Source organism: Rhineura floridana, chromosome 7, assembly GCF_030035675.1.
Source record: "Rhineura floridana isolate rRhiFlo1 chromosome 7, rRhiFlo1.hap2, whole genome shotgun sequence".
In the NCBI taxonomy this organism is placed as follows: Eukaryota; Metazoa; Chordata; class Lepidosauria; order Squamata; family Rhineuridae; genus Rhineura; species Rhineura floridana.
Genome location: NC_084486.1, coordinates 135,349,699 through 135,377,546, shown reverse-complemented (window position 1 = coordinate 135,377,546; position 27,848 = coordinate 135,349,699). Strand labels below are relative to the sequence as shown.

Genomic DNA, 27,848 nt, shown 5'->3' with positions numbered 1-27,848 from the left:
TCAACATTTTCATCGTGCTGTCCACTACAATCCCGAGGTCTCTCTCCTGGTCGGTCACCGCCAGTTCAGACCCCATGAGCGTATATGTGAAATTCAGATTTTTTGCTCCAATATGCATAATTTTACACTTGTTTATATTGAATTGCATTTGCCATTTTTCTGCCCATTCACTCAGTTTGGAGAGGTTTTTTTGGAGCTCTTCGCAATCCCTTTTTGTTTTAACAACGCTGAACAATTTAGTGTCATCAGCAAACTTGGCCACTTCGCTGCTCACTCCTAATTCTAGGTCATTAATGAACAAGTTGAAAAGTACAGGTCCCAATACCGATCCTTGAGGGACTCCACTTTCTACAGCCCTCCATTGGGAGAACTGTCCGTTTATTCCTACTCTCTGCTTTCTGCTTCTTAACCAATTCCTTATCCACAAGAGGACCTCTCCTCTTATTCCATGACTGCTAAGCTTCCTCAGAAGCCTTTGGTGAGGTACCTTGTCAAATGCTTTTTGAAAGTCTAAGTACACTATGTCCACTGGATCACCTCTATCTATATGCTTGTTGACACTCTCAAAGAATTCTAATAGGTTACTGAGACAGGACTTTCCCTGAGTTTGTGTTCTTTTTTATTTTCTTCATTCGGACAAGACTTCCATTTTCTGAAGGAAGACTTTTTGCCTCTAAGAGCTTCCTTGACTTTGCTCGTTAACCATGTTGGCATCTTCTTGGCCCTGGCGGTACCTTTTCTGATCTGCGGTATGCACTCCAGTTGAGCTTCTAATATAGTGTTTTTAAACAACTTCCAAGCATTTTCGAGTGATGTGACCCTCTGGACTTTGTTTTTCAGCTTTCTTTTTACCAATCCCCTCATTTTTGTGAAGTTTCCTCTTTTGAAGTCAAATGTGACCGTGTTGGATTTTCTTGGCAATTGGCCAGTTACATGTATGTTTAATTTAATAGCACTGTGGTCACTGCTCCCAATCAGTTCAACAACACTTACATCTTGCACCAGGTCCCGGTCCCCACTGAGGATTAAGTCCAGGGTTGCCGTCCCTCTGGTCGGTTGCATGACCAACTGGTCTAGGGCATAGTCATTTAGAATATCTAGAACCTTTGCTTCTTTGTCATGACTGGAACACATATGCAGCCAGTCTATGTCCGGGTAGTTGAAGTCACCCATTACTACCACATTTCCTAGTTTGGATGCTTCCTCAATTTCATATCTCATCTCAAGGTCTCCCTGAGCATTTTGATCAGGGGGACGATAGATCGTTCCCAGTATTAAGTCCCTCCTGGGGCACGGTATCACCACCCACAACGATTCTGTGGAGGAGTCTGCCTCTTTTGGGGTTTCGAGCTTGCTGGATTCAATGCCTTCTTTCACGTATAGAGCGACTCCGCCACCAATATGTCCTTCCCTGTCCTTCCGATATAGTTTATATCCAGGGATAACCGTATCCCACTGGTTTTCTCCATTCCACCAGGTCTCCGTTATGCTCACTATATCAATGCTCTCCTCTAAGACCAAGCACTCCAGTTCTCCCATCTTGGTTTGGAGGCTCCTAGCATTAGCGTACAGGCACTTGTAAGCAGTGTCTCTCTTCAAGTGTCTTTGGCACTTGTGGTTAGGCCTGTGGTAATTTTGCTCTTCTGAATTTATATCCTGTGCCCCTGCTCTCACAATGCCTACTTCTAGGCCTACCCCTTTAAAAATTTCATCATTTCTTTGGTTTTTATCCCAGGGGGGAGGTTTATTCCGAACCGGACCTTTCTCAGCTCCTGTCGGGTTTCCCCCCTCAGTCAGTTTAAAAGCTGCTCTGCTACCTTTTTAATTTTAAGTGCCAGCAGTCTGGTTCCATTCTGGTTCAAGTGGAGGCTGGCAACCAAGAGGTCTTCTGTATCTTTAAAAGTTGTGCAGGGGGAAGGGAGGATTCCACCTTGTGGTTTTTCCCATTACAGGGTTGCAAGAACACCTGCACTTGGCTGACTTTCTCTTCTCCTAAAGATACAGGATCAGTCTCAGGCCCTGAACCTGGCGACCCTAGTCACAAAAGAGCCAGTATTTGGGGCTTGTGGCCAACCTTCCAACAATGCCCTTGAGTACAGCTGAACCCTTGCTCCTGAATCTCCTTTTACAGTAAGTGTTTTCTCCTGTTGGGATTAGTCCCAATCATAGGCCTCATTAGCTTGTAATGTTAAGCCACAGTTTTGATTTTGCTTCCATTTTAGAGTAACCACAGTTTAGTGTGATGTCCAAAGCTGAATAAACAGTGGTTAATCTTAACTATGGTTTGTTGAAACACAGCCATGCTGGCTGGAGCCAGTTAGAGCTGTAGTCCAAAACATCTCGAGGACAAACTGCAGTTCCCAAGATGCTTTTGGGGAAGCCACGACTGCTAAAGTGGTATAACACCGCTTTAAACATATAGTGTGGATATGGCCGATAAGGTGGAAGATATTTGTGTGACTGGTGTTCCATGATCTTTTAGACGTAAAAGTAGTCATGGGGTGAGTTGGATGGGGCTGGAACATTGGGGAGAGAGTGTTCTCTCCCTCCCACATGTTATTTCCTAGGTTTAATTCTTCCCGTCCACCACTACTTGCACCATGAGGAAAAATATACAGATTCCCAAGTGTCAGACACCTCACTTTTTAGTGCAGCCTTCTGCAACCACTGTGGTAAGGAAAAAAGAAGGTAGAAAACAGTGGGAAAGATCTCTCTCTCTCTGTTCCCACGGTGCTGTTTAAACTGCTCCATGTAAATGGAGAGAAGACCTTAGCCTTGCATTAGAAATTCAGAATGCTTTAGTATGCAGTAATAAGGTGATTATTCTACATTAAATTCCATGGGAGAAGAATAGGAGTGAAATATGAAAACAAGCCTATTTCATCCTTAAAGCATTCAGTGGGCCACTTTTCACATGATTCCCTTCCATTAAGTGAGAATTAAGAACAGAAATTATTCCTCTTTTTATTGTTTTTCTACTTATATTCTTCCTTGGCTTCCTTGATGGATAGATTAAAGCAGCCTCTTCTTATCTGAATGTCCTCTATTATTATTGGGCAAGGGGAAGCATAAAAGGCATTCTGAGATTTTTATTTCTTTGGGCATGACCTATTTCCACTGACTAAGGAATATGCAAATTGGGCTCTACGTTGATCATTGGGAGAAAATGGTTCTCAGTGGTCCCAGAATATCTTTTTTCTCAATTCATCCTTCATGTGGTCTAATATCCTCTTAGAAAACCCGTCACAATAGGCAGTGAATAGCGCCTCAATTCAGGCATATTACATAAGCATGCAGCAATTCTGGTGAAGCAGTAGAGAGGCATTGTGCGCAACAAGCAGAGTGGAAGGGATTTTCTGGATCCCCAGCATCCTGTAGGCAGAAGGCCTTCCCTGAAACAGGTGGATGACACAGTATCACCTTTAAGGCTTGCTGGGCTTGCATGGGAAGGGGCACATCAAAAGGCACGGTGTCCATGCCCCAGGTCCCTCTCCTCCTGCACACAAATGGCCATGACCATTCAGTTTACCATTGTTTATTTGGGATGGGGTGCTACATCACACATGCTTCCACCAGTGAATAACCTCCAGCTACTGGTAGCTGGTGGATCCATGTCAGTGGGCAATGGAATCCGCTCCAGGGTTTAGTCCAAACTGTCAAGGAGCTGTCCAAGGTGCTGAATCCTATTCCCAAATGAGAACCAAAATACAGCCATCTTTCAAGATTCTCTATTCTTCAGGTTTTGCAATAAAGTTCTCCAGCCAAGTAATGTGTACAACAATGCATATACTTGGGTAAATTGCCCATAAAAATGCATATATTGGTGAAGATAACATACAGAATGCATTATCTTAAGGGAAATGGCTTTGCAAAAATGCATATAAGGCAACATTGCATACTAACATGCCTATAATAGGAGAACTTCACATTAAAATAGGGATGAATTTTTATATGGTTTTTGTATAAATAAATAAATTAATTAATAGCAAACTGAAGTGGAAATGTGGAGAACTGAACTTAATATTGGGAAATGAGAAAACATTTTTGCCCATCCCTACAGGAGGGTACTTTATGGCTGAACATTGGGTGACGTTTTTCAACAGTAAGATCAGTTCAGCAATAGAACTAATTATCTAGGGGTGTGGTTGGCTTTTCCTCACTGACGGCTCTCAAGGAGAGGCAGGAGAGCCATGTGTTTGAGATGCTCTAGCCCTAGATTTCCTGCATCAAGCCGGGGGCTGGACTAGATACCTTCCCAGGCGCTTTCCAACTCTACAATTCTACCATTCCATGATGAATATACATACACCCTGTGCTAGTTTGTGACTTTGTTCTGTAAATGTTGCCTATTAATTCAATCGTCACAAGAAAGTCCTTAAAAGGGAAGAGCCGTAGCTCAAGGCCCATATCTCAGTGGTAGAGCACCTGCTTGGTATGTAGAAGGTCTCAGGTTCAATTCCCAGCATCTCCAGGTAGGGCCAGGAGAGAGCGCTGCCTGAATCCTGGAGAGCTGCTTCCAGCCAATATAGACAATGCTGAGCTAAATGGACCAATGTTCTGGCTCAGCATAAGGCAACTTCCTATGTTCCTTTGTACCTTAAAGACTTTCAGATGACAAGCACATGTCCTGGGCTCAGCTACCAGTTCAGGAACACCAGAGGCATCTCCCATACCAATTGTGGAACTATGGTTATACCAGCACAATCACAATGATGTTTTTGAGTTCAGGGCTGGCGCCAGGCATGAGTGGGCCCTTCAGCACCAGCCGGCCCTGGGCCCCGTGGCACCCGCCTGCATGCCGCACCTACCTCTCCCATTGCCTCATGTTAACTGCTTGTGCTCTGTGCATACATGCATATTATCAACCAAGATGGTGGCGAGGGCTTCCCTAAGGGACTGATGCCCCTGCTGCCATCTTAGTTGATGGCACGCATGTGCACTATGCTATGCACACACACATGCCTGCCATCAACCAAGATGGCAGCAGGAGCATCAGCCCTTTAGGGAAGCCTCCACTGCCATCTTGGTTGATGGCAGGCATGTGCGCTCAGCGCACACAGCATTCTCAACAATGGAGAGGTAGGTGGGGCATGTGTGTGGGCTTATTGAAGCCCTACATGGTCTGTATGGGGGTGGGAGCTCTCTCACTGCAATCTTCTGCAAAGTCAGGACTCAACACTGCTGTGGATCATGAAATGGGAGCGCTACCCTCCCACCCTAAAGAGGGACCCTTCAGGGGCCCCTCTGGGCCGCAGGAGCCCTAGGGAAGGGCCCGACCTGGCCACCCTCTGGTGCCGGCCCTGTTTGAGTTAGTCCTGGGGCGCAATCCAATGACAATCTACTGTGACCATTTGCCAAAGCATAAAGCTGAAATGCATCTGAGTACAAATTTAAAATTCAGCAATTTTAAGCTTTTTGAACACTACAATGTCACGTCTGAAATTCAAGTTCCCGAGATACTTTATTAAAAAGGGGAGGGGGCTGCATGTCTTGCTGATTCATATGAATGTTATGTCTCAACTTCAGTAGTTCACACTTTTTTGAATAAGATTCTGAAACCAACCAAATCCATCACTGAGCATATTAGAGGGATTATTTTTTCAGTTTATTTCTAGCCCACCTTTCTCAGTATCAAGGTTCCAGGGTGGGTTAGCAGTTCCATAAAAGTAACACATCAAATCAAATGATTGAGGAGAATATACATTATTGTTAATCCTTTGAAAATTATATCCCTTTGTTGGACAATTCTCACCCACCTCCCTCAACCTTTATATCAGGTAGGCCACAGCTGATACTGTGCAATCAAGCAGAATAACCAATAACATTTTCTTAGAGTGCTGCTGTGTATGAACAAGAAATCTCACCACCCCTTCAAATGCCACCCCCTGCCATGGACTCATTACTGTCACTATCTCTCAGCCTCAGTTTCTCCCCATGGCTACAATGTAATACCGGCCTACCTTACAGGGCTGTTGTAAGCCTACATTATATTGACATGTGCAGAGTGCGTTGAACACAATAGTGGTTTGATTATTTCATGTTTCAACTGGAAGCATAATGTACTTATCATGCAGTATTGTATCATCAAGCCAGTAGCAAGTGGGCATTTTTTGTTGTTGTTTCTTGGCAGCTTTGCAGCAAAGGTGCAGCTTTAGGGAAACCCTTTGAAGCCTCTCCAAAAGACATTTCAAGCATTGCCAGTTTTATTGAAACAAAGCTTGTAATCTGCTACCTGAAGATGAGAAAGCCCGACCTTGCACTGAATCATTCACACAGGTAAAAGCAAAAACAAACCAAAACCTTAATGCAAGAGGAGACTTTTCAGAGGAGACTTCGAGCACATATTTGTAAGTGTATGCGCAAAGATCAGTCTTGGACAAAAGAAATGTTCAAGAACTCATGCTTGATCTTGTGGTCCAGAAAGTGTAGGTACCATGGCAACTGCGCTGGCTGCTCATTAGCTTCCAAGAACATCAGGCTCCTTGCATTAATCTCTAACCTTGCAAAACTGCACCTAGTCTCTTGTGTTTATTCCCACTGAAATCAATGGGCTTTAGTGCACATAAATGGGAAACAAGGTTTTAGTGTAAAATCCTACATGGCAGGGGTTGGTTAGCCTCCAGCCCAGGGACCTAATTTAGACCCCTAAGGATTGGATTTTTTCTGGTTCCCCCAAGATCCCCACCAGTTTTGGTTGCAGCACAAAAAGGAAAGTAGACATAGCACTGGGACAGGAGAAGGTAGAGACCTCTCCATCAAGCACAGCACACTGTTAGGGTGCAAATCATCCCCATTCATCAGACAGGGCCAGCCATACCATTAGGCAAAATGAGGCAGCTACCTCAAGCAGCAGATGCTGAAGGACAGAGAACAGTGTCAAAATGTTGGAGGATGGAGGTTTGTGTGCCACACAGCCTCCCCTGCACCCTTTGAGCTTGCCTGCTGCCTTCCGATGCAGTAAAAGGTATTGAAGTAATGATCAAGGGGCTTGAGCGACACCTCTAGGAGAAAAGATTGCAACGTCTGGGGCTTTTTAGTTTAGAGAAAAGGCAAGCCAGAGGGGACATGATGCAAGTGTATAAAATTAAGCATGGCGTGGAGAAAGGGGACCGAGAAAACTTTTTCTCCTTCTCTCATAACACTAGAACTCCAGAACATCCAATGAAGCCGAATGTTGAAAGATTCAGGACAGACCAAACAAAAAACCCCACCTTGTCCTGCAGAGCTAGGGATGGGCGAGAATTTCACTGAATTTGCATTTAGCACTGGATTTTTTAATGGTTCGAGTATACTCCATCTCTGTGGAGCGATCCTGTTTGCTCTGAACTTCAGTGGCTTTCCCCCCGACACTGGTTCTTTCCCCCTCAAATATTCCCTCAAATATATTGTTCTTGTACTGTTTTTACTCACAGCAGAGCACAGCATTACAGCTCGCTCTCGCTCTCGCTCTCGCTCTCTGCCATCCACCACCACTCCAATAATCCAAACTCCGTATCATTGCTGGTATCAGATATGGGCGTTGCTGTTAGTCTGAAGGGGGATGTGAGGAGGGATTTAAAAAAACACACACCAAGTCTGTAGATTATTGTTGTTGTTATTGTTATCTGGCCTTCACCTAGAGGTTCCAGGGAAGGTTACAATCATTTTAAAACACATCATTAAAAAAGTTAAAAACAACCAAATAACATCATAAAAAACAGGGTGAACGTGGTCCTAGGGGGAAAAAAAGGTTACCTATCCCTGCTTAATAGATTGGATCTTCCATATCTTAGAGCAGGGCTAGAAAATATTTGGCCCTCCGGATCTTGTTGCACTCCAACTCCCATCAGCCCTAGCCAGCATGGCCAATGATCAGGGATGATGGGAGTTGTAGTCCATCAAAATCTGGTCAGTTCATGGGTTGGGACCCAAGACTGAGCAGCAGAGCAACCTAAGGGGGGGGTCATGTCAAGGGTAAGAGCAAAAAATGGGAGGGGCATCAGTGCAAACAAAGGACAGGAACAGGACTCTGAAACAGGATGAACATAATCACAGTTTCACTACGATAAACTAAAAATGGGAAAGCATTTTACATATAAAAACTACACATGTATATTTGAAGCATACTTGGGATTATTTAATTATATTCTTAGCTTCAAGTTAATGACTGGGGATTGGATCTAGACTGTCCCTTCTGCAGATGGAAGGGCTTCCTGCCATTCACGAAATAGACTGACCTTGCGATTACATGTAGGGGTTAAAACTCATTTCATTATCTTACGCAGAGGACCTTCTGGAAGACAAATGGTTGCCTTAAGTTGGTCATTGTTTCTTAATTATTGGAGCAGGAAATATTGCACAAATTACTCAAGCAGTCCTTTTATTAACTTATCTGTAGTTGGGTGACCAACTTTTTGGATGATAATGTTTGCATAATGAGTGCAATGCATAACAATTATGTAGATATTTGTGGCAGCTATTGTACAAGAGGGGAAAAAAGCCTGTTGTATGCATTAATACAATTTACAATGTAAGAAATCCACTCTTTAAGACCCACTGTAACATGGGGAGGTGCTTTACAGCAGGGGTGCGGACCAAATGTAGCTCTCGAGGCCACACTACCTGGCCCGTGGGGTTCTACCCACCACCCCAACTCTCCCCTGGCCACATCTCTCACCAACCAACCTTGCTCTGCACTCTCCTTGAGTATTTTTGCCTGGAATGCGTCCTTGAAGTCGGATCATGCCTTTTGCTTCCCTGGATGGAAGGTAGAGAGGGGAAATTGAGTTGAAGTAGAAAGTAGCCTATGGGTCAAAGGTAAAATTTACAACCCTTGCTCCGCCCACTTTTTCCTGGTAATATTTAAAACCATTGTTCTGCCCATCACAGCATGTGGCCCTCAGAAGGCTCCCCAGAAGGGAATGTAGCCTTTGGGCTGAACAAGGTTCCCCACGTCTCTCTTACAGCCTTATCCCAAGATTTTAGCCCAATACTACTCAAAACATCTGATTGCTGTGCCCTCGCTGGTGATCTTTTCCAAAGCAAAGATAGAGGCACACTTCACTTTTGCATCCCAGAAATGTTTACTTTTAGGGACAAACTGGACACGATGGTAATCATGTGAAAGCAATTAACTTTCACTTTAAAAAAACAACTATAAATAGCTGCCACCTGAGGGCTCAAGCAGAAGCAGGACTGCTGGGGACAGGCAGGAGGAGTGTCGTGGTTTTCTGCTTGTTACAAGCCCTGATCAGGCATTCCCTCCTCATATCTTTCCCACTGGGGAGAGTGAGGGCACACTTGCCGCCCCCAGCTGCTCTGTCATGTTCCGGTTGGCCAAACCGCACCCAGTGGTGGCTGGTGGCTCCATGTCATTGAGGCAGTGGAAACCGCTCCGGGTTTTAGTCCCAATTTTCAATGAGCTGCCCAAGTTGCTTTGTCCAAGACACCTTGAAAGTTCGGATGAAAACCTGGACCAGATCCCATTGCCCCACTGACATGGAGCCACTGGCCACCATTGACCCCACCATCTTCCATGTGTAAGGACTGAATGTCTGCAGCAGAGACTCGTGACCATGCAAGGTTCTAGATTGTGGGGGTAGGGGGGCTCCACACGTAAGGACAACTTTCCTTGGAAGATTTTAGTCCCAACACATGAAGAGCCATGGAGTCAGGCCAACGCAACGGACAGAAGCAGCTCACCAGGTGGCTCCATTGGTGCATTTGCACTGTGCCATCATCCCCACCACCTCACCACTTTCTTCCTCCCGGTAAACAACAGCAATCCACTGCCAGGAAGCTAGCATAGTGGCTCTGCACCACCCAGTGAACAGCTCCTGAAAATGGAGGTGTAGGGCTGGCAACCAATGCTCTTGATCTCTCCCTACCCAGCACAAAAAGCCACCCTAATGAGATAAGGAGCCCAAGGTGGGTGGGAGTTTCTAAAAAAAGGAAATTCTAAAAGCGCAATGGCAAACAATTCCAACAAGGAAAAAAAGGGGGGGAACAGCAGAAGAAGCCAATGTGGCTTCACAAAAAGCTTAGAGATTACCTGAAAACAAAAAAGGACACATACAGGAAATGGAAAGAAGGCCAGGTCACAAAGGAAGAGTACAGGCAGGTATCACGGAATTACAGGGATGGCATCAGGAAGGCTAAAGCTGAGAATGAGCTGAGGTTAACAAGAGATGCTAAAAGCAACAAAAAAGCTTTCTTCAGGTATGTCCATAGTAAAAGACAGAGAAAAGAAACAGTGGCACAGCTACTCAATGAGGATGGCAAAATGATAACAGATAACAAAGAAAAGGCAGAAGTCCTCAATTCCTACTTTGGCTCAGTCTTCTCCCAAAAAAGGGTCTATGACCCTCCCGGGAAGCATGAAGTAAAAGGGGCAGGATTGGAGCTTATGACTGATAGACAAACGGTCAAGGAATACCTAATCACTTTGAACGAGTTCAAATCAGCAGGGCCCAATAAACTGCATCAGAGTATTGAAGGAAGTGGCTGAAGAACTCTCAGAACCACTGTCTATTATCTTTGCGAAATCGTGGAGAACCGGATGACTGGAGGAGAGCTAATGTTGTCCCTATCTTCAAAAAAGGCAAAAGGGAGGAACCAGGGAACTACAGACCAGTCAGCCTAACGTCAATCCCTGGAAAAACTCTGGAGCAGACTATAAAGCAGTCAATCTGTAAGCACCTTGAAAACAATGCAGTGATTACTAGGAGCCAACATGGATTTATGAAGAACAAATCCTGCCAAACTAATCGTATCTCATTTTTTTGACGGGGTAACCTCCCTTGTAGACTGTGGGAATGCTGTGGACATAATATATCTCGACTTCAGCAAAGCTTTTGACAAAGTGCCCCATGATATTCTGATTAGCAAGCTAGCTATATGTGGGCTGGATGGAACAACTATCAGGTGGATCCACAGTTGGCTCCAGAATCATACTCAAAGAGTGCTTATCAATGGTTCCTTCTCAAACTGGGCAGAAGTAACGAGTGGGGTACCACAGGGCTCGGTCCTGGGCCCAGTGCTCTTCAACATTTTTATTAACGACTTGGATGAGGAGGTACAGAGCATGCTTATCAAATTTGCAGATGAAACAAAATTGGGGGGCGTAGCTAATACCATGGAAGACAAAAACAAAATTCAAAGGGACCTTTATAGGCTGGAGCATTGGGCTGAAAACAGAATGAAATTCAACAGGGATAAATGCAAAGTTCTACACTTAGGAAACAGAAACGAAATGCACAGTTATAAGATGGGGGATACTTGGCTCAGCAATATGACATGTGAGAAGGATCTTGGAATTGTCGTTGATCACAAGCTGAATATGAGCCAACAGTGTGATGCGGCTGCAAAAAAGACAAATGGTATTTTAGGCTGCATTAACAGAAGTATAGTTTCCAAATCACATGAAGTATTAGTTGCCCTCTATTCAGCACTGGTTAGGCCTCATCTTGAGTACTGTGTCCAGTTCTGGTCTCCGCACTTCAAGAAGGATGCAGACAAACTGGAACAGGTTCAGAGGAGGGCAACAAGGATGATCAGGGGACTGGAAACCAAGCCCTATGAGGAGAGACCGAAAGAACCGGGCATGTTTAGCCTGGAGAAGAGAAGACTGAGGGGAGATATGATAGCACTCTTCAAGTACATGAAAGGTTGTCACATAGAGGAGGGCCGGGATCTCTTCTTGATCGTCCCAGAGTGCAGGACATGGAATAACAGGCTCAAGTTGCAGGAAGCCAGATTTCAACTGGACATCAGGAAGAACTTCCTAATTATTAGAGTCATACAACAATGGAATCAATTACCTAGAGAGGTAGTGGGCTGTCCGACACTGGAGGCCTTCAAGAGGCAGCTGGACAGCCATCTGTGGGGAATGCTTTGATTTGGATTCCTGCATTGCACAAGGGGTTGGACTTGATGGTTTTATAGGCTCCTTCCAACTCTACTATTCTATGATTCTATAATATCAAGTCAGACCATTGGTCCATCTAGCTCAATATTGTCTTCACTGACTGGCAGGATCTGTCCAGGATTTCAGGCAGGGGAATCTCCCGGACCCACCTCGAGATGTCAGGGGTTGAACTTGGGACCTTTGGATACAAAGGAGATGCTCTATCACACTGATCCATGCCCCTTCCCAGTGGCTATCATTTCAAGGAAAATCAGACCCTGAAACTGCTCTTTGCATCTAGAAGGAATCCTCCACTAGCAATTAGAAACTGGGTTTACTAGTGTCTTTCCCTAAGAGAAATTTTGTGATCTAATCCAAATGCTGAATCCTGACATTCCATTGTTTTTATTTCTCTATATATGTTGCTTTGCGAGAGCTTGACCCTGAAAAGTGAGGAATAAATAACTGAAATGAAGAAATGAAAAAGCATCCTTAGAGACCAGAGCTGAATGAGCTGTGGCCCACTGAGAGGATCCCCACCATCCTTACTCTGCTCCTTTAAAGAGTCTGGGGGTTCAGTGCTCTGAATCCTGGCCAGGGGCTGTGCCAGATCCATTCTGTGCTACTTGGAGTTGTGGAGGCACAAGGGCTTCAGTCCTCACATGGAGCTCCTCTGCCTCAAAGGGACTTCTCTGGGCTTCAGTCCTCACATGGAGCTCCTCTGCCTCAAAGGGACTTCTCTGGGCTTCAGTCCTCACGTGGAGCTCCTCTGCCTCAAAGGGACTTCTCTGTTTGCTATCCTGGAGGGAGCTGCTCTGGGCTTTTATTACTGAAGCTGCTCTGCCAGATAGGCAGATTATAATTTGTGGATTATATTTAATAACCATGATTCTAAACAGCCACTGCTGCTGGCTGATTTTTGTATCTGCTCCTTTGCCTTACTCTCTTTTGTTTTCTCTTCCTTTTTTTTGTATTTTATACACTTAAATGTTTTGACAATGTTCTGTGTTGAAGCTGTCAATCGTAGCTCAGTGACAGAGCATCTGCCTTGCATACAGAAGGTCCCAGGTTCAGTTCCCGGCATCTCCAGGTAGAACTGGGGACCCCTGTCTAAAATCCTGGAGAGCGGCTGCCAGTCAGCGTAGGCAATACTGAGCTCGATGAGCCAATGGTCTCACTCAGTATAAGGCAGCTTCCTACGTTCCTATTCCCCAACTGTTTCAAAATACAGCTAACTCACTTCTCTCAGTTTTACTACTTATGTAACCAAAACAGTACCACCCACACGCATGAAGGGAGATGGCAGCAGCCGAGGTCTGCAGTAGTACAAACAGCTTTGGGGCTGGGGGATAATTCTAAGGGTAAACAAACCAACAAACCAGAAACAGCCCATTAAGGACTGAGCATGGTCAATGGCCACAGAATGCCTGGTGATTATTGGGAAGAATAGAAAACTAGGAGAAGGGGAATGGAATGGAGTGTGGCTGAAGAGGGCGTAGCTGGCTGGTTGGAACCCAGCACCGTACACTGCAATATTTTGTTGCAGGTCCCACTTATAAATAAACAATGCACAATAATGTCTGTACATGGGACTGTCCACTGACGTGGGTGGGAGAACGGCTTGGATCCGGTGTTTGGTTCTATTCATGGAGTTGGCAGTCATGCCTCTCTTAATACAGATAAGCTTCACTAACATCACATAAAGGTAAATGTGTGAACTGGTTACACACTGCTTGCCTATTAAGAGGGCATATAAGAGGAAAATGGAATATGCCAGGGAATGATGGTCAGATTACAATGCAGAATACATCTGCCGCCCCATGCCGTTTGCATTACTAAAAGCAGGTCAGCAGGAGCAAATACATACAGCGCTTCAGTATGAAAATGGTCAGGGATACAATTAGCATGGGAAGAAACTGAAGCATAATCAATAGCTGTATTTTTCTCTAAAGGAAAAAAAAGGATAAATAAATTATACTGAGTATTTCAACTATAATTAGCTCTCAACCACTCATTATGTTTTTAAAAAAATGCTTTCTGTTGAGTCTTAACTCTCATTACTGCATTAGAGTTGTTAGATAGCAATTGTGGCTCAAGGCTGGTTCAAATCTTCATTTTCTGTCTGTGTTTGCTGGGTGATTCCTTAATTCTCATGCATGTCTCACAACCCCTGCAAAACCCTTGCTCTTTATCAACAGCAGACTGGATTCATCCTTCAGAGGCAGTACAGGGACACCATGATGTAGCTAATTACTTTTTTTTTTAAATGCACAAAGATAATTTTGTTGACTTTTATTTGCACAGAATAATGTCTCAGTGCAGCTAGGAGCCACATACATGCAGATCAGGCTTCTGTAGCCAGATCCGTAGACAGATGAGAAACCTTATTAAAGTCTGGTTCCCTCCACTCCAGTTCTCAGAGGGAATGGGACTAAGTGTGTCCCACCAGTTTCAGGCAGATTTTTAAATGGGGTGTCGTTCAAAAAGAACCTAGTCATAAATTCCACGACAGGGGGAATCTTTCAAACTCTGCCTGTAAGCACACTTTTAACACCGTTATGAGGTGGCTTGACGGTTGCTCACTGTCTCTGTCGCCCCATTCCATTTTTTCTTTGAAACGAAAAATGGCATGTCCAGCTGCCTGCTGCCTGAACGGCTAACGCATGGGGCTCCTTGCCCCTGTGCACCTTGAATTAACATAGAGCAAAGGACCATCCAGACTGGTGGTCTTGGGAGTTTGCAGGTGTATTCTGCAACAAGTCATTCACGCAATTATAGCCCACCAGTGGTGGACTTATGCTGGATCGTCCACATATTCTGCTTTAATACTTCTGCAATGCTTCACCAATGTTACCACATTATTGCTGTCTGGAAGAGCACCCTAGGACTATACTACAACAAAACAAATAGCTCTATAATGAACCCCCACCCACCCTGCTGATTTGTGATATAAAAAGCTACAGGATTTCAGAAGAAGTTACAGGACATACATTGCTTGGAAATGAAGCAGCATGGCCCAAACAGTATGGAAAGCAGGATCACGGATAACTGCCCTGACAACTTCGTAAGCACAAATCATCATGAATTCACAATGACACGCAGCTCTATCTCTCATTTAAATCTTCACCGAGGTTCGCTGTAGAAACCCTGTCCAAGTGCCTGGAGTCGGTGAGTGGCTAGATGGGAAGGAATAAGCTGAAACTGAACCCTGACAAAACCAAGGTACTGTTCGTGGGAGACAAGGGAAGGTTAGGGGATTTGGACCTGGTGCTCAACGGGGTACAATTGCCCCTGAAAGACCAGGTCCGCAGCCTCAGGATCATTCTTGACTCCCAACTGTCCATGGAAGCTCAGGTCTCGGCTGTGAGCCAGGCAGCGCTGTATCAACTCCATCTGATACCAAGGCTGCGCCCCTACCTTCTCAATCTACTCCCATCGGTGGTACATGCCCTGGTCTCCTCTTGCCTAGACTACTGTAATGTGTCCTACGTGCGGCTACCCTTGAAAACCGTCCAGGAGCTGCAACTGGTACAGAACGCGGCAGCGCACCTGATTAAAGGCAGCCGCTGGCGAGATCACATAACTCCAGTGCTAAAAGAGTTGCACTGGTTACCAATTGCTTGCCAGGCCCAATTCAAGGTGTTGGTTTTGACCTTTAAATCCCTATACGGTCTTGGCCCAGTCTATCTGAAGGAGCGACTCCAGCATCATCAGCTATGCCGCCCAACAAGATCAGCCTCAAAAGACCTTCTCTCTATCTCATCAGTCAAAACAGCCAGACTGGTGCGGACTAGAGCGAGGGCTTTTTCAATTGTGGCCCCTACCCTGTGGAACTCCCTCCCAAATGATCTCCGCCATGTCCCCTCTATAATGAGTTTCCGCCGGGCCGTGCAAACCTGGTTCTTCAGGCAGGCTTTTGGGGTGGGCTAGATTTTATCATCATTGTTTTCAGATTTTTAACGTCTATTATATTTGTATGCCTATTTTGTACGTTGCCCAGAGTGGCTGGATAGCCAGCCAGATGGGCGACTAAGAAATTCTATAGATAAAATAAAATAAACAATAAAAAGTTTGTCTGGAAAGGCGAGGTATACATGTGTGAAACAAATAAATAAATAAAAGATTGCAATGCCCCAGCCCTACCTAAAAGTTAGAGCTACAAATTTCATAGATCTATGGCCAATACCTTTTGAGTAACTTAAAATGGCAGGTGGCTACCGCTGATAGGAGTGACACCACCACTTCCCACTGAACAGCATCCAGAGAGTTGGTAGGGAGGGCAGTGAACAGCGATGTGCCCAGTGAGGGGCTCTTCAACCAATAGCGCCAGGCCTGAATAGTCACATTTCAAACTAAACGATGTAAGAATCACTTGATCACTTTGATCGCTGATGTGTCAAAAGAGTGTCCATTTCCCACAAATGTGGTTTCTTAAGAAAATGTTTTAAAATGGAGGGCTCAGGAGAGATAAAAAATATTGGCTTATATATTACTATTATTATTATTATTTACCGGATTTCTTACAAACCAAAAAACTGTTAACAACCTGGGGCAGATCTGGCAGATGTCAAAAATGATGGCATGTATCATGTCTGCAATGGTTAAGGGGTTTGTCCACATTCCTAATCTCTCTCTGTATTTTCAGACACTCACTCGATGAATGATAGTTAGTCAGTATCCCCTCAGGTCTGTGAACTTTCTCTGCATTTTGGACACTCACCGGCCACATTCATCATTTGATTGATTGCTGCACTATCAGTATTCATCATGGATGGACATTTCATTTCAGCTCCCATATGGTGCATTCCAAGTCACTTCACATATTCATCTGCTAGTTAGCAAGTGCACTGTAAGCCAGCGAGTTTCACGCATGTGTGAACCAATCCCGCTGGAAAAATATATTGCTGGGTGCATATGTGTGACTACATGAATACACATGCATATATCAAAGGGATGAATGTATCTGCTTCTGCAGACTTTCTTTTTGTATAGAAACATGTAGAGAGACCTGCAAAGGAAGTGCAGGGTTTTCCCCCCTATTTTGCATTTTTCATTGAAAACAACACAGTGCATTGTGACTCCTTAAAAACTCACACATTTATTATGGACTTTGTGGACTGCAGGCCACTTCATAAGAACATAAGAAGAGCCCTGCTGGATCAGTCCAATGGCCCATCTAGCCATTATCCTGTTCTCACAGCGGCCAACCGGTTGCACATGGGAAACCCGCAAGCAGGACTGGAGCGCAAACAGCACTCTTGCCTTCTGCAGTTTCCAGCAACTGGTATTGAGGATGGTAACAAGAAAAAGGGCTTTCTCAGTGGTGGCCCCCGAATTATGGAACAATCTCCCTGTGGAGGTACGCCTGGCGCCAACATTACTATCTTTTCGACGCCAGGTTAAAACATTCCTTTTATCCCAGGCATTTTAATAATTTTAATAATTTTAATAATTTTAATTTTTAACATTTTAACATCTCAATTTATTTTTAGCATTTTAGTATGCTAGTATATTTGTATTTTAGTGTGTTTAAATTGTTCTATAAGTGGTTTTAATTGTATTTTGATGTCTTGCTTGTTGTGAACCGCCCAGAGAGCTTCGGCTATGGGGCGGTATAGAAATTTAATAAATAAATAAATAAATATTTGAATGCATGCTGCCTTCACCTATGGAAGCACAGCATCAGATGTATAACAAATGACATTAGTCTGTAAGGTGCCTCAAAACCTTTTTGTTGTTTTATTATTTATTTACTTGTTGCATTTATATGTTGCCTTTCTGCCAAGGCACTGAAGGAGGGCTACAATTTTAAAATACCACAACAAAGAGAAGATATAAAATGTAAAGTTGACCTGGGGTGGGTGGCTGGGGTGGGACGGTCCAAGGGGACCGATGTTGTCTCTGCCTGCCTCCCTCCTCTCTTCTTTCTTCCCACTAGGCAGTTGGTGCCCATTGACCATGTGGGGGGGGGGAGGGACTGTCTGACTGGAGCAGGTACACAACAACAGATTAACACACATGGAAATTTTGGATTGAATTGTTACAAAGCAACCATATGAGAAAAGTGAACAACTTTTTTGCCAATAACAATCAAATCATTGGAGACTAAGAAGATCTAGGGAAACTGGAAATGTGAAAGAAATATGATTAAGAGACATATATGGGAGGGGAAGAATGTTGCCCATAGCGTACAAAACAAGAAGGAAGCAATGGACAATGGTGGCCACTTAGTGGAGAGTGCATGCTTGGTATACATAAGGCACCAGGCTCATCCTGTGGATAGAAGGCTCTTGGGAAGTCTTGCAAAGGGCAGAGAAAGTAGGTAATGCTGATCCAGATGATCTGATCCAGCATGTCAACTTCATATGCTCTTAATGGTATTCATTTACTGGCAATGCTATACATCACAGAAAACAGATCATATCCAGAGATGCATGTAAAAAGATCTATGTTTGCAGCAGGACTTTTGACTGTCCCTCCCATGATGCTTTGTAAGCCTCTTTGTAAACTTTGTCTAAGTAGAAGAAGCCTGGAGAAGGGATGATCAGAAGGCAATATAGTAGAGATATTTGACTTTTTCTAGGGCTGTCACATAGATGAAGGAGCAAATTTGTTCTCCATTGCCCCAGAGTATAGGATCAGGTTCAAATGATAAGAAAAAGTATTTTGGCTAAACATTAGGAAGAACTTCCTGAATGTACAAGTTGGCCAGCTGTGGTGCAGCTTGTGTTGGAAGACTTTGGACTCTGTTAAGAGGCTGGATAGCTACCTATCAGGGAAGCTATAATAACAAATTTCCTGCATTGGCAGGGAGTTGGACTAGATGGCCTTTGAGGTAACTTCCAACTCTGTGATTGTATGCTATCTGGGATAGCATTTGTGGGCAGAGCTGTAATTCAGGACTTTCTCCAGGAAGCTTGTGCCATGAGCCAGCCTTAAATATTTTTGCAACTAAAGTGGAATGTCAACATAGCATACCATCTGCCCAATATTTAAGTGTCTGACAGAGGTAGATATTAGGGACAAGAAAATGGCACTTCCTCTGGAGTCAGCTGCTTGATGCAACTGCTTCATATTGTTTCACAGTATGGCCAGCCCTGTAAATAGCCCTACTTTAAATGTGCAAGTGAATGTTTGTGTGTAAAGGCGTGGTTTGGATCATGGTGAATAGTAGTCTGCAGGTCTGCCTTAAAACAGGTTGTACATAATATCAGGTATCTAGATGAACAAATAGATTTTTCATGTATGACTAGGGGCTTTCCCCTGCAAACTTTGCATGCCAACCCCACACCCCCAGGCACCTCCACACACCCCAGACAACCCCAGGCACCCCCAAGCACCCTCTCCTCCAGACACCCCCCAGGCACCCCGATTCCCCCCAGGCAGCCCTAATCTCCCCCCCCCGATTTTAAGCCACTTTGAGAACTATATCGTGAAAAGTAGGATATAATTTTTTAAACAATAAATAAAATAAATAAATCACTTGCCAGATCAGGATTTGCAGGTGCAGATTAGATCTGCATTGAAGCACGTATAGGAGCATAGGAAGCCATCTTATCCCAACTCACACCTTTTCATCCACCTAACTCAGTACAATGGCTGTCTAGGGTTTCAAGGCAGGAGTCTTTCTTAGACCTGCCTGGAGACTCTAGGGATTGAACCTTAGACCTTCTGCATGCCCCATACATGCTCTACCACTGAGCTCTGGCCCTTCCAAGTGAGGATTAAGCTATCTGTGCTACATTGCTTTCAGTGGGATGTTCATCAGAATGTGTATCCCCATCCATAAGCTGGTACAACTAGTCATATGTAAATGTCTTTTACAAGCATGTCTAGAGCTGCATCTGGGCAAACGTTTCTCAGTCGTCTTTACTACGACATTTATTTCCTACCTTTAACATGGTGTCTAACCCTGCAGTCTCTGCACAGGGCAGGATCCATACTCAATCCAACAAATAGATAACACATGTCGATGTGTGTCACTTAAATCTTCCAAGGAAAAAGAAGGGAGTCATAAATCAAGGAAAGAAATACCAGAAAAGAAAACCCAGCAATTGTATCTTCTGTAAACCAATTATAACAAGCATCCAAGAATGTAAATCAGCATGCAATAAATTCTGTAAAGGATATTACTCTTCACATGGATTTATTTATTTTTTTACAAGGGGATGTAGTAGTAGCAATTTTCATAAATAAAATTGTGCTTTATACACAAAGCTATTATAAGAAAGATTTATTCTGATAAAGGTCACAGTCTACAGGAAAGAGCATATATCTAGATTGGTTTGTTCCCATGGTTTGGGATAGAAATGGTTTGTTGATCAATTTTGCATTAAAAACTTCAAAGTTTGCAGACAGGGGAATTATGATCAGGGGAGACTTTAGTGTTCTGCTGTCTCTGTTAATGGAAAGATTCTTCACTGGAAATAGAGATCAAACTTCAGGCCAAGGAGGATCACAACATTCTAAGCATTATCCCGCAATGAGGCAGAACATCTTTCTACAAACTATCTCTCTACAAATTCTGTCTATTGCATCCTGAATTCAGTGCTTTCAGAGCTAACACAAAACAGCAGCATGTTTGCTGATTCATAATTTTCTAAATGAAAACAGTCTGGTCCTTCTGATCCATCCAAAGTTCAGCACATTTGTCCCATTGATTTCATCAGAGAGATGTGCCTGTCTCTCTCCCACTGAAATTAATGGCCCAAACAGTGCTGTGGAGCCCATGTTTGTGCATGTTTAACCAGGTATTGAGTCCCATCGAGTTAAATGGAGTTTACTCCTGTGTAAGTATTACATGATTGCAGCCTAATTTTGGCCCATTATTTTAAATTATTACTGAAGTTGAAATAGCTTTTGATAAGGTAGAATTTCCACCAAGCGCTAAAGAAATGTGCCTAAGGATGTTGTCAGTCTTTCTTGGGTAGGTTTCTAATTCCTTTTTAGTCTCTCTCATTCTTTCACTCAACACTGCTTGGCCCACGTAAGTTACAAAGAGTGGGCAAAAATTAATGAAAACATTGAAGAAGAATGCTAAAACTTACTGGAAAACAGCAGGGTTTGTGTGTGGGGGGGGAGTTAACCTAAATGCAAAATAAACCTACAATTACTGAGTGGTTTCATCTCAGCTACAGTAGCTACTAGAAGGCAACCACATTTTCATCCTACTTTGTATTCTATTTTACAGAATCTAGGACATGGAGAATTCATCATTTTCTAGAAAAATTCCAAAACCCACATTAGGCCAACCAGAATATCACAAAACAGTGTGTAAACCTCCGAGTTCTCCAGAACTCTTCATCAGATGGTAAACAAAGTACAGGGGGGGGGGAAAGAGAGAGATGGCTAAAGCCATTTTCAGGGAAAACTTTATTGAGTAAAACAAAATATGTATGATTACAAACAAGAAGAAAAATGTCTAGAATTACTTTTCATAATACATTCAGTAATCATAACTATGACTACTAATTAAATAAAGGACAAAGAAATATTATTATCTGTCAGTTGCTTCAGAGAAATGTCTGATAAATCATGACTCATTATGTTCTTCAAGTGTGTTCAGACTCTGAAGAGAAGAAGCAACTGACCTATTGGTTCCATACCTTGCTGGTATTCTGTTGGGATCTTCCTATATAATCAAAGAAGTCAGACCGAACGGTGTAAAAATGGTCTTTTAAAATATGTGTCTCCTAAATTGTCACACTTGATGGTCATCAAACATACATAGGAGGCTCGTTAAGGTGTCCTGCTGTTATCAGGTTGTACCAAGATCTAATGGGAAAGAGAAACATACGTATTTCATCCAGTGGGAGCAACTCAGTAGCAACTTATTTGCTGAGCAGAATCAATAATGACAAAAAACCGGATGGAACACTACCTCCTGTTGGCTATAGGTAGCATTTCTGAGTCCTTGTCTACAGCCAAACTATCCTGGACATCCCCAGTCTCATCTGATCTTGGAAGCTAAGTAGAGTCAGGCCTGGTTAGTACTTGCATGGGAGACTGCTTGGGAATACCAGTTGCCATAGCCTTTCCTCCTGTGGGGAAAGGCCATAGCTCAGGGGTAGAGCATCTGCCTTGCATGCGGAAGGTCCCAGGTTCAATCCCTGGTATCTCCACACAGGGCTGATTGAGATTCCTGCCTGAAACCCTGGGGAGCCACTACCAGTAAATGTAAACAATACTAAACTAGATGGACCAATGGTTTGACTTCCTATGTTCCTTGGCAGCTTCCTCTGTCCACATGTTCCCCATCTTTGGAATTATGAAAGCCAACTGTTACCCAGTTCTGTCTCCATCCTTAGACAAAGCAGGCAGGTTCCTTGATAGGAAAACAGGAATTAAAAAAAAGGTGCCAGGTAATATTTACACTGGTGCTGCTCCAGGTAAAAATGTCATTAGGGGCCAAATTGGGTAGCTTTACCGAGCAATCAGAGAGCATATTCCCTGAGAGAATCAAGTCCCATCTTTAGGTAATTTAAGATTGTCTTCCTCCAGTTTAGGTTCTTACTGTTGAATGGCTAAATCTGCTAGTTTCCAAGTCACATAGATTTTTTATAGAGCAGGGCTAGCCAACATGGTGACGTCCAGAAGTGGTGGACTACAGTTCCCATCATTGTTGACCACTGGATATGCTGGCTGAGGTTTATTTATTATTTATTTAATTATTATTTATTTATTAGATTTATATCCCATCCTTCCTCCCAACAGGAGCCCAGGGCAGCAAACAAAAGCAGTAAAAACACTTTAAAACATCATAAAAACAGACTTTAAAATACATTTAAACAAAACTACTTTTAAAACATTCTTTAAAAAAGCTTTAAAAACATCTTAAATAAAAAGGGTTAAAAATATTGTTTAGGGAAAAAAGTTTAAAAAAAATATTAAAAGCAATTCCAACACAGACGCAGACCGAGATAAGTCTTAACTTAAAAGGCTTGTTGAACGAAGAAAGTCTTCAACGAGTTAATGGGAGTTGTAATCCAAAATGTCTGGAGGGTACCACATCGGCTACCACTGATTTAAAGAGTTTTGCCTGGATGTTGTACCATCAGTTTTTTCCACACAGATTCCTCCTTTCTATCCTCCCCTCTTCTTTAAAGCTTGTTTATTTGTTTATTTATTTATTTATTGCATTTGTATACTGCCCCATAGCCGAAGCTCTCTGGGCAGTTTACAACAATTAAAACAATTAAAAACAAATATACAAATTTAAAAACACATTTTTTAAAAAGCAATTTAAAAACACATGCTAAAATGCCTGGGAGAAGAGGAAAGTCTTGACCTGGCACTGAAAAGATAACAGTGAGTTTATGCTCACAGAATGCTGCCTCACTCTAGTAAAAATGTCAATGCTTGCTCTGTCTGTCTGTCTCCCACTATTTATCATGAGAGACACAACAGCTTACTATAAAAATCTATAATAAACCAGTAAAATAAGATGCACAATACCAAACAATTTGTACCAATAGATGCTTCCCTTGTAGGGTGAACAGCAACTTGTTGGTAGGGTTTTCATTGGGATTGTGGCACTGGCGAAAATTTAATGCCCTCTCCTGATCGCCCCCCTCCATACAGCAGCTATTTAGATTTTAAACATTAAAATACATTAATTACAATTGGACAGAAATTTGAACATAAAGCCAGCAAGAATGTTTACTTTTCATGCCAGGTTAGAAATTGGATAGAATTGGATATGGGGAAGATTTGGGACAATTGTCTGCACCAGGGGAACCATAATATCTGGGACACAAATCAAACCAATTGGATTACAATGGCATCCAGAGGCTTGATACTGTTCCTACTGAAATTAAAAAAACAGTGTGCACACCCATTGATTCTGATGGCTCGGTGAAAGAGTGGTCCAGTCTACTATGAGTGGTTGCGGATGATTCTCAAAGAAGCACATAAGGCAGTGTCTCCCCCCCCCTTCCTTTTTCATTTTTGCCCCAAAGGAGGAGAAATTATAGCTACAGTGGAAAAATTAAAGCAAAGACAAACAGGTTTCACCAAAGTAATGATACATCTCCTCCTCGAAATGACAACTGTTATAAAGACATTAGCAAGATTTGGCTAGTCAAGAAATTAGTCCTTATTCTGTTGGGAAATCAGTCAGCTATGTACTGTGTGAACAAGGCAGGGAGAAGCACAACCTGGCCTCAGGAGTAATTCAGGATGCTAAACTAGAAGCTTGAAAACAAGCTCCTTTTTTGTTTTGCAAAAAGGGCAGGGGAGGGGACAGTCGCTTCCTTCCCTTCCACAGTTAATGAATCCAGAGCTGGTGGACAGATTTATCTGTTTGTTTGTAATTCAGAATAGATTTCTCCTCTCCCCCCCCCCCCGTGTGAATGCTATATGCAAAAATTGTGAGGGTGGAAAATAAATTCTCCATCTAAATAGCCAAAAATGTTGCTGACAATTAGGGATGTGGGAGAAATTTGATTCAATTCACTTTTAAAGGAAAATCTGTCAAATGCACACTTTCCGAAACAATATGAAAACCAAAACTCAGCAACCCTTCAAAGTTCACACTTATCCAAATTTTGTGATGTAGTTCTCCAGCCAAACAGTGTTTACAAAAATGCATATATTAGCAGAAAGTGTGCATAAAAATGAATATACTAGTGAAAATACCATACCAAAATATTTAGAGAAATTGCTTGCAAAAATGTGTACATCAGTAAAAACTGCATACAAAAAAGAAATCCCGCCAAAGATTTTTTTTTTTTTTTTTAAAATGCAAATCGATGGAGAACTGACTTTGAAGATTGGAAAAATAAGAATCTGAGAGAACCAAAATGAACTCGTCCTTCCATCCCTACTGACAATGAGCTGGGTTTTTACTGAGGTAAAAGAAATTCCTACACAAAGCCATTGGCATAAGGTTCAACACAGCCTTCTTCCTTCTGCCACCGCCCCCCATGGCATGTGAAGCCATTCCTGGGGGAAATGAGCCCATGCGTGCCTCCCAGCTTAGCATGCACCTTACCTTTCACAAGTTCTGAAATCAAGTCTGTTGCCTCTGGGTGAGGAAGGCCTGGATTGAGACACATGGGGAACACATGAGTATCCCCTATCTAGTAGTGGTCTGGTGTGCTGCATTGTGCAACTGCACCATGAGGGTAGGAATAGGGCTCTACTGCTCCCACATGGCACTGGATTGTATCCTCAGTTCAGATGTACACTTTGTGAGCTTTTCAGTTCAATGTACTCACTTGTTTTGTGGAAGATACTAATTTGATAAGCATTTTTGTTGAGTTGCATAGGAATCCAAAAGGAGCCATCTAATGGGTAAGAACATAAGAACATAAGAAGAGCCTGCTGGATCAGGCCAGTGGCCCATCTAGTCCAGCATCCTGTTCTCACAGCGGCCAACCACATGCCTGGGGGAAGCCCGCAAGCAGAACCTGAGTGCAAGAACACTCTCCCCTCCTGAGGCTTCCGGCAACTGGTTTTCAGAAGCATGCTGCCTCTGACTAGGGTGGCAGAGCACAGCCATCACAATTAGTAGCCATTGATAGCCCTGTCCTCCATGAATTTGTCTAATCTTCTTTTAAAGCCATCCAAGCTGGTGGCCATTACTGCATCTTGTGGGAGCAAATTCCATAGTTTAACTATGCGCTGAGTAAAGAAGTACTTCCTTCTATGGTGCGGCTGCATTTGGAATACTGTGTACAGTTCTGGTCGCCTCATCTCAAAAAGGATATTATAGAGTTGGAAAAGGTTCAGAAGAGGGCAACCAGAATGATCAAGGGGATGGAGCGACTCCCTTACGAGGAAAGGTTGCAGCATTTGGGGCTTTTTAGTTTAGAGAAAAGGCGGGTCAGAGGAGACATGATAGAAGTGTATAAAATTATGCATGGCATTGAGAAAGTGGATAGAGAAAAGTTCTTCTCCCTCTCTCATAATACTAGAACTCGTGGACATTCAAAGAAGCTGAATGTTGGAAGATTCAGGACAGACAAAAGGAAGTACTTCTTTACTCAGCGCATAGTTAAACTATGGAATTTGCTCCCACAAGATGCAGTAATGGCCACCAGCTTGGATGGCTTTAAAAGAAGATTAGACAAATTCATGGAGGACAGGGCTATCAATGGCTACCAGCCATGATGGCTGTGCTCTGCCACCCTAGTCAGAGGCAGCATGCTTCTGAAAACCAGTTGCCGGAAGCCTCAGGAGGGGAGAGTGTTCTTGCACTCGGGTCCTGCTTGCGGGCTTCCCCCAGGCACCTGGTTGGCCACTGTGAGAACAGGATGCTGGACTAGATGGGCCACTGGCCTGATCCAGCAGGCTCTTCTTATGTTCTTATGTTCTTATGTTCTTTTGTCTGTCCTGAATCTTCCAACATTCAGCTTCTTTGAATGTCCACAAGTTCTAGTATTATGAGAGAGGGAGAAGAACTTTTCTCTATCCACTTTCTCAATGCCATGCATAATTTTATATACTTCTATCATGTCTCCTCTGACCCGCCTTTTCTCTAAACTAAAAAGCCCCAAATGCTGCAACCTTTCCTCGTAAGGGAGTCGCTCCATCCCCTTGATCATTCTGGTTGCCCTCTTCTGAACCTTTTCCGACTCTATAATATCCTTTTTGAGATGAGGCGACCAGAACTGTACACAGTATTCCAAATGCGGCCGCACCATAGATTTATATAACGGCATTATGATATCGGCTGTTTTATTTTCAATACCTTTGCTAATTATTGCTAGCATGGAATTTGCCTTTTTCACAGCTGCCGCACACTGGGTCGACATTTTCATCGTGCTGTCCACTACAACCCCAAGGTCTCTCTCCTGGTCGGTCACCGCCAGTTCAGACCCCATGAGCGTATATGTGAAATTAAGATTTTTTGCTCCAATATGCATAATTTTACACTTGTTTATATTGAACTGCATTTGCCATTTTTCCGCCCATTCACTCAGTTTGGAGAGGTCTTTTTGGAGCTCTTCGCAATCCCTTTTTGTTTTAACAACCCTGAACAATTTAGTGTCGTCAGCAAACTTGGCCACTTCACTGCTCACTCCTAATTCTAGGTCATTAATGAACAAGTTGAAAAGTACAGGTCCCAATACCGATCCTTGAGGGACTCCACTTTCTACAGCCCTCCACTGGGAGAACTGTCCGTTTATTCCTACTCTCTGCTTTCTGCTTCTTAACCAATTCCTTATCCACAAGAGGACCTCTCCTCTTATTCCATGACTGCTAGGCTTCCCCAGAAGCCTTTGGTGAGGTACCTTGTCAAACGCTTTTTGAAAGTCTAAGTACACTATGTCCACTGGATCACCTCTATCTATATGCTTGTTGACACTCTCAAAGAATTCTAATAGGTTACTGAGACAGGACTTTCCCTTGCAGAAGCCATGCTGGCTCTGCTTCAGCAAGGCTTGTTCTTCTATGTGCTTAGTTAATCTAGCTTTAATAATACTTTCTACCAGTTTTCCAGGGACAGAAGTTAAGCTAACTGGCCTGTAATTTCCGGGATCCCCTCTGGATCCCTTTTTGAAGACTGGCGTTACATTTGCCACTTTCCAGTCCTCAGGCACGGAGGAGGACCCGAGGGACAAGTTACATATTTTAGTTAGCAGATCAGCAATTTCACCTTTGAGTTCTTTGAGAACTCTCGGGTGGATGCCATCCGGGCCCGGTGATTTGTCAGTTTTTATATTGTCCATTAAGCTTAGAACTTCCTCTCTCGTTACCACTATTTGTCTTAGTTCCTCAGGATCCCTTCCTGCAAATGTTAGTTCAGGTTCAGGGATCTGCCCTATATCTTCCACTGTGAAGACAGATGCAAAGAATTCATTTAGCTTCTCTGCAATCTCCTTATCGTTCTTTAGTACACCTTTGACTCCCTTATCATCCAAGGGTCCAATTGTCTCCCTAGATGGTCTCCTGCTTTGAATGTATTTATAGAATTTTTTGTTGTTGGTTTTTATGTTCTTAGCAATGTGCTCCTCAAATT

At 43.3% G+C, this 27,848-nt stretch overlaps 1 protein-coding gene across 1 annotated transcript in view; it reads left to right on the top strand.

Annotated features, from left to right (window-relative positions):
- Positions 1–27,848, top strand: part of SPATA16 (spermatogenesis associated 16) — a 199,766-nt gene that overhangs the window by 31,361 nt on the left and 140,557 nt on the right. Inside the window, exon 2 of the mRNA XM_061634505.1 lies at positions 6,131–6,276. Coding sequence (XP_061490489.1) covers positions 6,131–6,276 — 146 coding nt within the window. The remainder of the gene's footprint in view (positions 1–6,130; positions 6,277–27,848) is intronic.